This window comes from Diorhabda sublineata, chromosome 5 (assembly GCF_026230105.1).
Source record: "Diorhabda sublineata isolate icDioSubl1.1 chromosome 5, icDioSubl1.1, whole genome shotgun sequence".
NCBI lineage: Eukaryota > Metazoa > Arthropoda > Insecta > Coleoptera > Chrysomelidae > Diorhabda > Diorhabda sublineata.
Genome location: NC_079478.1, coordinates 28581900 through 28596732, shown reverse-complemented (window position 1 = coordinate 28596732; position 14833 = coordinate 28581900). Strand labels below are relative to the sequence as shown.

The window sequence follows — 14833 nt, the reverse complement described above, 5'->3', positions numbered from 1 at the left end:
AGTTATAGTACGTTCAAAATCCCACTCATTTCCATTTCACTAGATTGAGAAAAATGGAGTTACATTTTTAAAAAGTGACCAAATCTAGTACCAATTTCTTAACAAGTACTCTAAAAAAAATCCTCAGAACTGATTTTGTGAAATCCAATCTTCGTAATAAATGGCAATTTAAGAAATGTGACAGCACACACTGTCTTCACTTTAAACGAAATTAAATTATGTCAAATATTTCAAGATTTATTTATAACTAAAATATGCATAGAAGCGGTTTTGCATTCAAGCTCTGGATAGAGGCGGAACTGTACTTCATTTATTAGGATAAAGGCAATTTTATCCACCACTGTCAACATGGTTGGGTTTATCCAAGACATGTGCAGTACATGTATGGCAAGTTTATAGTTTGAGGTGAATTATTTATTTTATTATAATTAGTGTCAAATAACAGGAGATCAAAAATTAAACAATTACTTTTCCTTTTAGCCTTTAATTACAGAAGTAAAATAATGAAAAAAAAACATTTTGTCAGTTACTTTTATAATGTAGATTAACAAAGTATCATAACATAAAAAACTAAATGGATAGTCCTACTTCTTCTAAGTACTCGGATGCTTCAACATTTTCTTCAACTTCATTATTATTACTATTGTTCTCTAATACATTTTTATAATGAGCAAGAAGCCTATTACCATAATCATTTATCCAAACGTTCCTGAAATGTTTGCACAGTAATTTGTTGTCGTTCTCCAGTTTTAGTCTACTGATATTGACGTTATTCGGTGGTAAGTCACCGACACCGAAATCATTCATGGAGGAAACGCCAGATTTCATCATATTCTCCGAAATTCCAGTATCTACTATAATTAATTTCACCTCCAATCAAAAATCTTTGGGGATTTTTTTCACTCTTTCCAGATTGAAAATTTGAAATTATACTTTAATCATAAAAAGCTTTTTTGTCAGGGATAGGAGCGGTTTTTACACATACTGTAAATAAAGAACCATAAATAAAACATCCAAGTGTTGACTGATTAAAAAATCTATTTTTTTAATTATTTTGGACAGAGGCGCATTTGCACTTAGACCCCTAAATTATTAAGAATGACATATGATTTTACCCAAATTATTTTGAAACAAATTTCAATTGACTAATTTTCTAGATTTGAGATTATCAATGCAAAAAATCTCAATTCTTCCATTCTGATGATTGAACATATCGCATTGAATATCCTCGCTCACACTGTCTTCTCCATTAACAAATTTCTTTGGCGGTTCATTTTTTTATTTGATATCCCAAATGAATTTCCAATCATACATGTTATAAAAACAATTCAATCAACAGAAACTTTGCTTCAATTTTTAAGAAAATATCAGCACAGTTGTAGTCTAAAACGAGGTTTAATACGAGGTACTGTTAAAACAATATTATTTGGTAACTTAAAAAATAGCTTTCACTGTCAAACAAGGTCCATGTACTTGTCGTACAGTAAGTTATATAAATAAAGAATATCATGAGTGATTCCTTAATTTTGTCCAGGAGTTTATTAAAACATACGTCGGGCTGTAATTGTGAATGCGAGTGTATTCAGTATTAAACATTGTTCAAGAAAAATCTATTTGTCAAGCTTTAACAAATTTCATCCAATAAAAGTTGTATTTGAACTGTAATTTGAAGAATCAGACACAAATCAATTAAATTGAATTTTATTAGTGACAGTGTTCTAATTCAGAGTTTTGATGTATTAATTATTTCATATATATACATTAATTTTTATAGACTTTATTGATGTACAAATATTTTTGTAGTTTATGATATAACAAAATTTTTTTATTATTATATTTAATAGTAGCAACATGTGCTTAATTTCTCCATTAAATCATGAGCTCCATACACAATTTTCCCACTTTTTATCTTGAATAATCAAAAGTGCAATCTATTTTTATTGAGACAGAATAATTAATTTCAAAATAAAAAAAATCTTGTTTTACTTTTTTTGTATTACTCAGTTTCTACTTGACAACATTTTTTATGCATCAACCACCAGGATTATTAGCGAATAATTGAGGTTGAGTACATTCGATCATTACAATTTATATTTTATTACTTAGTATGCAGAAATTTTGTAAATCAATTTTTGAATTTTTTAAATTTTATTGAAGAATCGGCTGGAATTCATTTTCTGCGTAGTCGAGTCACTTATCCATCCAATATAATGTATTACTTGGTCAGTATAGTTAATGCAAAGTTTCTAAAACACTAAAATATATTTAGAAAAAACTAAAAAAAAAGTGTGTCCATAAAAGCAATATGCAATAAAGTTCCTTGTCAATAGAGGCCATCTTTTAATGTAGTAAAGAAGAAACCATTTTCAAATATTCAACTGTGTAGCTTACATTAATATTTATAATTTAGACAAACTTGATTAAAAATAAGTGACAATACAATTTTTAAATTAAATAATAAAGGAACATCTTGTGAATATTAAAGAAATAAAATATATGAGACAGTGGCTTCTTGTCAATAGAGGCCATCTTTTAATATAGTAAAGAAGAAGAAACCATTTTCAAATCTTTTTCAATAGTGTAGTTTACAATAACATCCATAATTTAAACAATCTTGTGTAAAAATAAGTGACAATGGCCGGAGTTTTATTTGAAGATATATTCAATGTCAAAGATATTGATCCAGAGGGAAAGAAATTTGACAGAGGTAAGTGGTTATGAATTTGATATACTTTATTTAAAAATTTTGAGGTTATGTTATTAAGGCAGGCTATTCAAAATATGTTAAAAGTTAATATTTTTCAAGTTCTACATATTAAAATAAAAATGAAGTAGTAGGTTAAACTCCTAACATTCCAAAACTCGTTCAAATTACACGTTTATCAATAACTCCACAAAAATTAAGTATTTCTTCTTAGGAAACATAACTATGACTTTCTTGTTATAAATATATAAAATTAAACTTAACCAAATAAAGTATTTCATCCAATTAGCTTCAGACTTAAATTTCAAAAAACCTACTATTATGTTTTTTATCATTATACTTGAAATTGTGGGTTTTTCTAACTGCAACAATATTTGGGGTTAGAAATACTAATTTTTAAGTTCCTCATGGTCCATATAGACTATAGTAGATTCCTTTTCCTCATACTTTATGACAAATCAACATAATTTACTAGATATTCAATCTATTTATGAAAACTTTCAATTGTATTTCCTACAACAAATTATTCAACAATAGAGTAGTGAAATAAGTTGATTTCACCAACTATGCAGTAACTCCCTTGAATTGTTTCAGTAGAGATATGAGTTTTTACCAAAAATCTACATATATGTTGTGTTTAAACTCAAATTTATTGTACTGTATATTCACCATATTCAAGTAAATGTTATTAAATATCGGATATAATCAATTTGCATATATGTATGTAGTTTATAAACAGTAGATCTGCTAGATTTTAGTGGCTCTTCACCCCCTCAAGCATATAGATATACATGTAATTTGACTTAATTGTTGTATACATTTTAAATATTACACCGGGATACCTTAGCGTTAATGATTAATTATGTTCATAACTTATAATATTATAAACTACCTTGTCAGTGGTACTTATGTTATATAACATTTGCTATTTCCAGTGTTAATTTACCATACCCTAAGTTATGTTAATACGTAATTGAAGCAAAACATTAACTTGCTATTTTATAAGATTATAAGTGTCTGAGAGTTAATTAAATGATGCAGGTCAAATGAAATTCTAATCAACATATAAATGTTTCACTTCCTACTGTACTACTTGCTTCCTTATATTAGTTTGAAGAATGCCTTGTTTGATATATAATTATTGAACAATTTAACATAACTTATTTCTATCCCTTCGTTTTAAACAAATAGTTCCCTGAATTTTTTTATAAGAAATTAACTGGAGTCATTAAATTCCGTCTCACATCAATCCTATGGGATCCAATTAACAGTATTCATTGGCTAAAGCATAATAATAGCGACACTCGATGCGCATGTTCCGTTCCCTATTTTTCATCTCTTTTCTTCTCCTTCTCTGTAAGTTTCGTCGATCGATCCAGCTGGATGTGATGGCGACGGTCAAGGTCATCAGGTCTAGGTCGCATGACGTTTCCTCTACGCTTCCTAGGACCTAGGGCAGGGCGCGGTGTTGCCTGCATTTATAAATATTCAGAACCATTGTGGGACTAATATATTACCCAACCAGCTGTGCTGAATTTTATAATGTAGATATGATAGAGAGTGTATTGTAAATTAAAACAAATCATTACTGGCATAATAAATTTAACAGGATGTTTTATAAATGTGCACTATAAATCATATATTTATTTTAATATGACAATTTGTAGTGAAAGTTGAATATAATTCATGAGGCCAAGAAACTACAACTCCTCAATCAAATAAAAATTCGTATATTCGGCAAATTATTCTATGTAGTAGCAATATTATTTGACTGAGGCAAAAATTTAATTTTTTGGATTAATCCGAACCTAGTATTTTCCAATTTCAACTGTCATTAAAAGATCAAAAACCTTTGAATTTGACAAATCTCAGTATATATATATATATATATATATATATATATATATATATATATATATATATATATATAAATATAAATATATATATATATATATATATATATATATATATATATATATTTATATATATATTATATATAAATTATTATAAGTAAACTAGTAAAAAGTATATAATTTTATTTATAACTATCACATAATCTACGGCTTACTAAGAGAATATTGACAAATAATGACAGTTCTTACTTTTGTCAATTGAATAATATTGACAATTCGGTGGAGTAACATTATTCAATCGTCATATCAAAAGTTAAGTTATAGTGCATTATTTTGGTATAAGTAGTTTGTTTCAGGCAGCTATAGCGATGATGTTTATTTTTAAAAACATCAATTGTACCGTTTTGTGAATTTGTATCTTGACTTATATCGTTCAAAATGGATACAAAGACTAGTACAAGTGCATTTGATAAATTCGATAATTGAATAATGAATTTAAGAAAACAACTGATCTACGACAAAATGGCGGATATGGGTAAACAATCGATTTTCTCGTATGTATCCGCGTTTCTTTGGTTTTCTCCATGAGAATTGTTTTGTATTGTTTTTTGATTTAATGGGGCTAAGAGGATTCCATAGATACTTTTTAGATTTGTTTCAATGGAACTAATTCAACTAAAACTAAAAGACAGTTTTTTAAATAGTCTAGTTGAAGCAATTTACAAAACATTTACAGAATATTTGTTTTTATTTTGTGCTTAAATCACGGGAGTTTTCTGGACATCAGTTTCACTCCTGCGTTTATCAAACATGAGTTAGTACTTTTTGAGGTTGCAAAGTGATCATCCAGTGGCAGCTGAAAAGTACAAGAACAAATATAAAGCTTTAGGTGGAGTTAACCCATTTTTCATTAGATGAAAAGAGCTTTAGATAAAATTCCGCTCATTCCTACAAGTTTCCAATATACTTTTCAGACTACTTTTACCGCTTAACTATACTAAAGCACATATAAAGCTACGTTTCCGGGAGGAAATTCCGTATTTCTTCAAGTAATAACTCTTTAACAAGCCATTTCACAATAAAATTGGAATAATAAGGCCTTAAATTCAACAAATAATTTCAGAAACTACACAGAAATTTACGTCACAAGCATTTCCCTCGACGGCCGTTTTTAAATGAGCATTGCACATTGCAAGGTTTTCTAAACCGCAAGTCCGGAGGCCATTGACCAGAAAAGCCAAAACTGTTACACTCGAGGAAATGAATGAATTTCTCATAGTAGCACCAAACAATCTATTTGTTCTGATGAAAATAAGTCATCAAAAACGAAATTTTTAAATGTGCGTTTCATTAGTAGCTCACGCAGGTTGAATTAAACAATAGTCACATGAGAACTTACCTCACGAACAAGGTAAATTCTATGAAAATTGAAAATATAGAAGTTGACAACAAAGCTCTTATAGTCATTCTTATCACCAAAAAAAAGAAAGTTTAGATCGTTTATCATGTCAAGTGAATTTTACGCAATTACTAGAAAATATTTTCCACTGCGACCACCTTGCACCGTCAGATACGTTACTTTACCAATTGGCACTATAACCCGGTGTGAGCCTTGGCCTCCTCTACAATTCGTCTCCAAACTGGTCTGTTCCAACGTTCCACATCCTCTCATATTCATTGTTTATAAGTCTTCGTGAACACGATCAGTCCATCTAATACGGGGACTGTCTTTCTTTCTGATTCTTATTCAGATCATGACGAAATTCTTGCGTAGGAAAAAATTTGAAATTAAAAGAGAAAATGCAGTGCGACAATTTTTTCGCATGCAACCAGGAAGAATATTTTACCAATGTCTTAAAAAGCTTGTTAAACTTTGAGTTTAAAACGATCGGCGATGATTGCAGCTTTCTTTTTATATGAATATTTAATAAATAAAGTCTAGGAGTCCTGGAAACAGGGAAAACGACGGGAATTTCGCAGAGCCGGTAATTTCCGGTAATTTTGAGTGAGCCAACCAGGAAAAGCAAGTTGGTGTTGGTATATCTTAAAAACCTTCCGACTGATCTCGATAATCGCATCAGCCCATCAAAACAAGATGTTGAACGTCCCTCGTAACTGCACTCTTATCTTATCTATGGTTGACTAGCTAGGAGCATGTTCCAATTTGTTCAAAGACATTCCTTCCAGACTAGGAATGTTCTTTTCCATTACTGGTTGCTCCGAGCTGCCCCCGAAATTATTTTCAGTATTATGACTAGAAAACATACCCGTTTCTCTAGACGTTTAGTCACTATATTCGAAAAAATCATATCTAAACACGAATCAGAAGTCATCATGTGAAAGTTTTAACCGTGGAAACTATCATAGGATGAACTAGCATTCTTTCTGTCCTTATCCGAAGAACTACAGCCATTCCTTGAAAAAATTCAAAGTGAGTGGCATCTAACTCTATTTCTTTATTATTACCTGATTTCGGTTCTGAATAACTTAATGAGGCAGTCGTTGCAAGCGAAATTTTTCAAAACACTTCTATTTATGAATAGAATTTCCAAAAAAGATGTCAATGGAGCAGCTTTGAAAAAAATGCATTGGGGTGAAAGATAAGGACTGTAGAAACACTTTGTTATATGCGGTTTCCAAACATTTGGAAAAATGCATTCAAATTAACTGAAGCAATAAATTTACTTTTTCCCAATTAGACAGGCAACGATCCAGAATAATCCGTGCCACTATTGATGTCTGAAGCATTTGACATTTTGTTGACTGCGAAAAGATGCGACGCCACTTCATTGGAAGAAGCAGACAGGGCTTTTAGTGATATTCTGATTTGGATAGAATTGATCGGAAACAGTAGTTTAAACAAGGTGGTCTAATAATTTCTCAAGGTAATGCGACAGAGAGAGGACTTTCTGTTAATAAGGAGATTTTGGTTGAAAACAATAAAGAGAAAAATCCTTTTTGTTTTATTATACTTGTAAATTGGGAGAAAGACGGACTAGACATCCAGAAAATGAACATTAGAAACCGATATGATATAGGATAGGACGAAATAAGAAGAAAATAAAAGAACTTCACAAAGAATAATGAATAATTGGATGAAAAACGACGCAAAAGGGGATAAGAGTAGAAAAGGACTGATTAAACTCAAACTGCACCTATTTTACATAAACTTGTTTATAATACTAAAGTCTTGTTTGTGTAAGTTTTATTGTTTGTTTAGTAATTAATGATAAATATTGTTTGAATTCAACGTTTAATATATCTCAACATGAATAGCAAAATTATAAACAGTCGTTTTCAATTATATTTAATTACATTATTTCAACTAATTTTTATAATATTTTTCTGGCCATAATTAAATATCTCGCTCCTTTGGCAGAAATAGTGGATTCTAACCGTTGTAATTTTGGCCGATATATACAAACTATAATTAAGAAAACTATAAATACTCGTGTATGTTATATTAGTTGCCAAGTCCAAAATGGAATAAAACATGCAAAATCCAAAAATACGATGTTACATCAAGAGCTAAAAATAGTTTGTAGTTTAAAAATAATATTATGTTAACCATTACTAATCAAATTAAACTTCATATAGCTACAAAACAGTTTTTCACATTTAAATATGATTTACATACAATTTGCATGGACGTTCCTTATACTGACTGCAGCTGCCAATTCACCTTTCAATAAATCGGAGGATGAACCCAAATGTGAAGGTCAACAATAATTAGTTGTTTGTCAAAATTTGTGTAACTCATTATTTCTAACAGCTGCGCCAGGGGATTTTAAGCCCAAAAAAGAGAAGGAGTTCATACTTACAACCTTATACTTAAATAAAATGGTTCTTGTAGACTTATGCATAATTTTACAAGTGAAGTTCAAACCTCAAATGTTATTTTAAACCAGGGGTCTCCAAACTTTCCAGCCTTAGGGCCACACTGATTACTCCAGTAAGTTCCGAGGGCCAAAACCGTATTATCATTGCAATAGCCGAAGAAATGTGCCCCGAAAAGGTAAATTTATTAAAAACTGTCATTAAGTCAGCAAACACTGTGGCTCGAAGGGTAGAAAACATCGCTGAAAATATATCCTCTTAACTATTCGACAAAAATGGACATGTTGAGTGGTTTTCTTTGGCCTTGGATGAGTCAACGGATGTGTCAGATACTGTTCAGATGTTGATTTATATTCGAGGAGTAGATAAAAGCTATGAAGTGCATGAAGAAATTCTTGATATGTATAGTATTCATGGCACAACTACTGGTACAGATATTTATAAAGGAGTTGAAATGGCCATTAATCAAAAGAACCTTCGATGGAAAACTTGAAATGTATTACAACTGATGGAGGCAAAAACATGAGTGTCAAAGGCTGTAGAAAATGACGGTGGTTCAAAACCATTAGTCTTACATTGTATCATTCATCAACAGTCTTTATGCGGAAAATGTTTGGTTATGTCTGAAGTTCTGAAACCAGTCATATCAACATTTAATTTTATTAGATCTTTTGGGCTGAATCACCGACAATTCCAACAATTTATTGAAGAGATTGGAGAAAATGACTTACCTTATCATACTGCCGTACGTTGGCATAGTTGTGGGAAAGTCCTTCAGCGCTTTTTTGAACTTTGAGCAGTGATCGAAATTTTTTTGAATGAAAAGCATCACCCTCTTACTGAATTACAAAACAACGCATGGCTGTGGCAGTTAGCATTCTATGTTGATTTGACAAAAAATGTGAACGAACTGAATTTGAGATTGCAAAGAGAAAACCAGCATCTTCCTGATTTATACACTAATATCAAATCATTCCGGAAGAAATTGATACTGTTTCAATCCCAACTACGAAGTAAATTTTTTTCACATTTTAAAACATGTGAAATATTCAGCCACACCACTGAGACTGAGTTTCCTATCGATTTTGCAATCGAAACTTTGAGTGCTTTGAAAATAAATTTTGATACTCGTTTCTCGGACTTTGATGCCATTGCGAATCAAATTAAGATTTTTCAGAATCCTTTTGATACTGACATTGAAACTCTAGCCCCGGAACTTCAAATGGAAATGATTGATCTACAGTGCAGTGATATAATTAACAACAAATATCAAAACTCATCTTTGTTGGAATTTTATAAGAGTCTTCCACTGACACAATTTGATAATTTTCATAAATTTGCTCGTGGGCTGTTTTCTATTTTTGGTACTACTTATTTGTGTGAGAAGACCTTCTCCAAAATGAAGTACACAAAAAATGATTACAGATTTAAATTAATTGATGAGCATCTTAAATCTCTTTTAATAATTGGTTCAAGTAAAATTAATCCACAATTACAAACTATTGTCAGTGGAAAATCTCAATAACATAAATCTCATTAGTATTTCATATGTCATTATGCTTGATATAAGTTATGTTTTGATTTAAAATGTATAAAATGTTAGTTGGACTCATTTCAATAATTTGTTAGTTATTATATACTGAAGTTAAATTTTCTGCATATTATACAAGTCTTTACTACATACTACAATTCTGTGTTTCTTTATCCAACTTATCAAAAAAACAATAACAATAAGCCTACAACAATGTTATGAGTAGTCAGCCCATGACCATATCAATGCAGATGTCATATTAATAATTATTCAACATAAAATTAGAAAACTTCAGTAAACTAAATTTAATTTGCTATAAAAAATATGTTCTCTAAAAGGAATTTTCAAGTATGCTAGCTCTCCGCGGGCCGGACAAAATCTGTCCGCGGGCCGGATGTGGCCCTCGGGCCGTAGTTTGGAGACACCTGCTTTAAACCACAGATACCGTTCTTTTCGCGTTTTATGGATGGCGTTTCCCGACAAACTTCAATTTAAACGTTACCGACTGTCATTATTACCTATAATTTTGTTATTCATTGTGGTTTTTTTCTGTACATTGAAATTTTATTTTATTTGTATATTTATTTAGTTATTTTTTTTTTTTAGTTTTTACAAGTTTTTGTCTACAAATTGTAACAATTTTTTGGCAATAAAGCATTTTTCTTTCTCTTTCTCCTTCTTTCGTGAAACGGAGGTACTCGACGATGATGATGAAAAAATTATCAATAATGTCGACGCGCTAAGCAAACAAAAAGTTGTTTCTCCTGGAGCAAATCTTCAAGTGGTTATTTTTTAAATTTGTTTGGCTTCTAGCGAAAACATTTCTTTTTTTTCTTCACTAGGTTAGAAATTGCAAATTGTTCTTTGTTCATTTTTCTTTATACAACTTTCTTAATCAATTCAACATGAAAACAATTACCAGAAAAAATTAGTTACGTCCGCGCTAGTGACAACTTGCAGAAAAATGTCTGCTAAACTGTGACCTGTAAAATATAGAGCAATCTTGTTCATTATTAGTTCAAAATAGTGTTCAAACCATAGCTTAATGTCCAATTTTACCCTAGATTGTAAAATTAATCAACCAATCAAAGTAAACTAGAATTTTCGTGTAGTTATTAGCAGTGTTGCCGCCGAGACAAAAGATACTCATTTCGCTTTATTTCGACGAGAGAAGAGAAGATCAGATGTCAGATGACATTGGGCTTCCACTATCGTCAACATTTATAATAAGGTGCTCAACTGGCAAATCAATGACACATTTTGGTTTCAACTTTTCCTGGACATGATGAATACACTTTTTCCACATATCAGGTGTAATTCTCTGAATAGCTTCGTGAAAAATATTTTTAACGTCATTTGTCATTTTGTTTTTTGGCCGTTTTATCAATAATGTTTGAGTGAAATACTTTTTTTTATACTCTTTGACAATTTCTAAAAACTATGCATTAACCATAGTTTCATCAAAATAAGTATTTTTAGAAGTAAGCCATTCTGGAATACCTGCTTTCCTTTTTGCCATTGTTGGAATTTTCTCAATTTTCTCTGTGTGATACGAAGCATTGTCTAATATGACAACACAATTCGGTAGAGTTTTCGAAAACCAATTTTCGAAAGAGATTCCGTCCATTTCTTCGTGATAATCTCCGGGTTTTTTCGATTCAAATACCCATAAAGTATCTGGCAGAAAACCATCTTCACTACTGATGTGACAAATTATTAGTCTCTTTTTCCTAAAATTCAATTTTCTCTTTAAAACCAGGCACGTATACAACCAAACATAAAATGTGCTATTAATTCAACTCTCTTGAATTTTAATGAATATGGAAGTTATCTAAGTAAACCCAATAATAAATAATAGTGAAAAAATCTCTTTACAAATAAGATTTTATTTGAATGAAACTGTAGAAGATTCACAACATGGCCTTAAAAATTGAAGAAGCTCAAATAACTTACAATTTTTGATATTTAGAATTAGACAAGTGAGTGAGAAATTATAAATAAAGATGAGGATATTCATTTATCTTTTCTAGTTTTGGAGATAGCCTTTGATCAAATAAGAAGAAAAGATATAGTACTATAAGTAGATGTCAGTCGAAATGAACACTAAATAAAAGTTTGTAAAATAGTTTTTTGAAATATTACGTATCTGTTGAAATATGACCTATTTGATGGGTTTATATACACGGTAGAAATTCCATCCAAGAATGTTTGCCTTGAGGATTGTATGTAAGAGCCCACCAAAACCTTATCATTAGTATGTTCACTGTCCAGCGTTTATACATGTTTCAGCCATGTGGTAAATTTTCCTAAGGTATTCTCGCCTTCACACAATTATTTCTGCTTTTTCTAATAATAAACTGTCCCTTCCTTGCTTTTTGTATTGGAATCCCATTTCTTTTAATAAATTATAAAATGTTGATCTTTCAAATCCTTATCTTCGTTAACTACTTTCAGAACTTTATTCACTGTAGGTAATTCATTTTAAAAGAAAAAATTGTGTACAATTCTTCTGATGGCGCTCCTGTCAAAAACATCAATTGAATTGTTTATTTTTTTCTTGATGAATACTTTTTTGGGTCGGCCACTGAATGATTAGCTCTGTACTCACGAACCATTCGGTAGACAATTGAAGAAGATACTTCCGAAATATTTGCCGTTTTGGAAATAACGTCATTAACAGTCTTGTCATAATTTTCTTGTATTTCATTTTTATTTATATTCACAATCATTTGTTTTTCTCTAGCGTTAAAATGAAGCTTTTAAACTCTTTTCTTACTTTTCAACAACTTCATCAGCTGTATCCGTGTCAGACATGTTTGAGAAAATTACGCAACAGATAAAAATAAACAATCTCACTGTAGTGCGATAATACTATGCAGAATGCTGTCCCTGAACTACACCTGATCTAGCGATTTTTGCAGCGATGCGACACGTGTCCTTCCCACGCAGTTTTTTATTTGTGGTATATTATGGTGTCTCTGATGTGGCCAAATTACGATGCGGCGCACTGCTTCGTCCGGGTTGTTCACGTGATGATCATGCACTGATCATTGTTTTGGTTCACTATTTTCTTTCGATAAATAGACGTTAGCAAGATTGTGCTGCTATGGTATAAAAATATGTGAACACTGCATTTCTCCAGAGATCAGAGAATCGAAGAGGTTATTGAATGACGGGCAAGGTCACCGAATTTATATCCATTGAATTTTTTTCTTTGGGGCTATTTGAAGTCTATTTATAAGGATTTACTAGATCGAATCAGGATTCAAAATTCGCCAAGATCATTTTTTGGCAGTTGAAAAAGTAATAATCAAGTCAAAAATTTCAGTCTTCTGCCCGTTTTGATTGACAGGATATATTGGTAAAGATAATAAATGAAAGTATTAATTCAAAATAAAATGTTTGAAAGCGTCGGTTTTGTTATTTAATAGCCATACCTCTTATATACTTTTTGATGATACATAGTAAAACTAAAATGCTCTTACAACCTAGAGGAAATATTGGATTAACTTTATATTTAAACTTGGCAACACTTTTGTAATGTTTCCACTATCTGTGACGATAACGGTTACCACCCCAAATTATTGATAAATTCTCCATTCGGCTTGTCAGTAAACTAAATTTTATTTGTGGAAAAGTAGGTCACGATTATTCTATATTATCGTTAATTATTTTGTCAATAAATGGTTATATATTGTTCATATTTATTTATTGACAATATCATACTCCATGAAGAAATTTTTATTGTTCTTTAAACAAAACAGTGTCTTTTTTCATATTCCAATATTTGACCAATTAATAATTTATTAAACGAGAATTGAAATAAAAATAACACAATCTAGTCCATGCATTACATACGAGGTCCGTTTCTTTTAACCTCCGATCGCTCTGTACAGACGCTATGTGGTAGGCGACTGAAGCTCTCACACTACACACTCAGGCGTCAGTCGGCGTTGCGCTACACTGCCACGTAAACATGTCCGCCATTATTGATGCTCCCGCCAAGTGTGAATTGCGAAATGTAATTCGTTTTCTACAGACTGAAAGCCATAGTGCTGCAGAAATCCATCGGAGAATGAGTCATGTCTTTGGGGAAAACCTCATGAGTGATGGTGTTGTGCGTGAATGGTGTTGAAATTTTAAAGATAGCCGTAATGATGTGCATGATTAAGGGGGCCAAATACGCAAATAGACAGAATAGAAAACCGTAGATTCACCATTACTGCTTTGTCTATGAATATCCAGAAGTTCCAAGGTCTGTTTTGTACTCTAGTATTACTGAACGGTTAGGCTATATTTGTGGCAACTTTATTTGAAGACGGTATTGAAAAGGTTATCCACAGATATAACAAATGTCCCAATCTCTTCGGTGATTATGTCGTAATAACTGTTAAGTGTACCAATCTTTTGATAATAAAAAAAGGCCCTCGTAGTTATGAGCATTGTTCCCACCCTGCTTTACAAGAGGGCAAAATTAATCTTTGAATGCACTTACCCCGATACCGGGGTAAGTCGTTGCGGAACATTATTTAAAGAAGTAAGAATCTTAGAATTTTACAGTTTAAATCTTTTTTCTCCTCAAACAATCTACAAAATAGACTTTACATGAAAAATAATTGCGGTTAAGTTCGAAGTTATGCCCAAAAAACCAATAATGTTGTAAATAATAGTTTTTGTGCTCATAACTTCGGACCTAACCGATATTTTTTTACATGCAGTTTTGTAGATCTTTTCTGGAGAAAATTCTTAACATTTTTTCTGTAAAACAGAATAACCAACCTGGAAAAAATCAAGGCGAAAGAGTGGATATGAAAGAATGAAAGATCATCTATCAGGTGGATACGGTATTACCACCGAAATTTTTTTTACCAGTCTCCAATTGGCAGACAAACTGTGGTACACTATGAA

At 31.2% G+C, this 14833-nt stretch overlaps 1 protein-coding gene across 1 annotated transcript in view; it reads left to right on the top strand.

Moving 5' to 3' along the window:
- The first annotated feature begins 2555 nt into the window (after window positions 1–2555).
- Window positions 2556–14833, top strand: part of LOC130443870 (DNA-directed RNA polymerases I, II, and III subunit RPABC3) — a 173314-nt gene continuing 161036 nt past the window's right edge. The window contains exon 1 of the mRNA XM_056778750.1: window positions 2556–2707. Coding sequence (XP_056634728.1) covers window positions 2635–2707 — 73 coding nt within the window. The 5' untranslated portion in view covers window positions 2556–2634. The remainder of the gene's footprint in view (window positions 2708–14833) is intronic.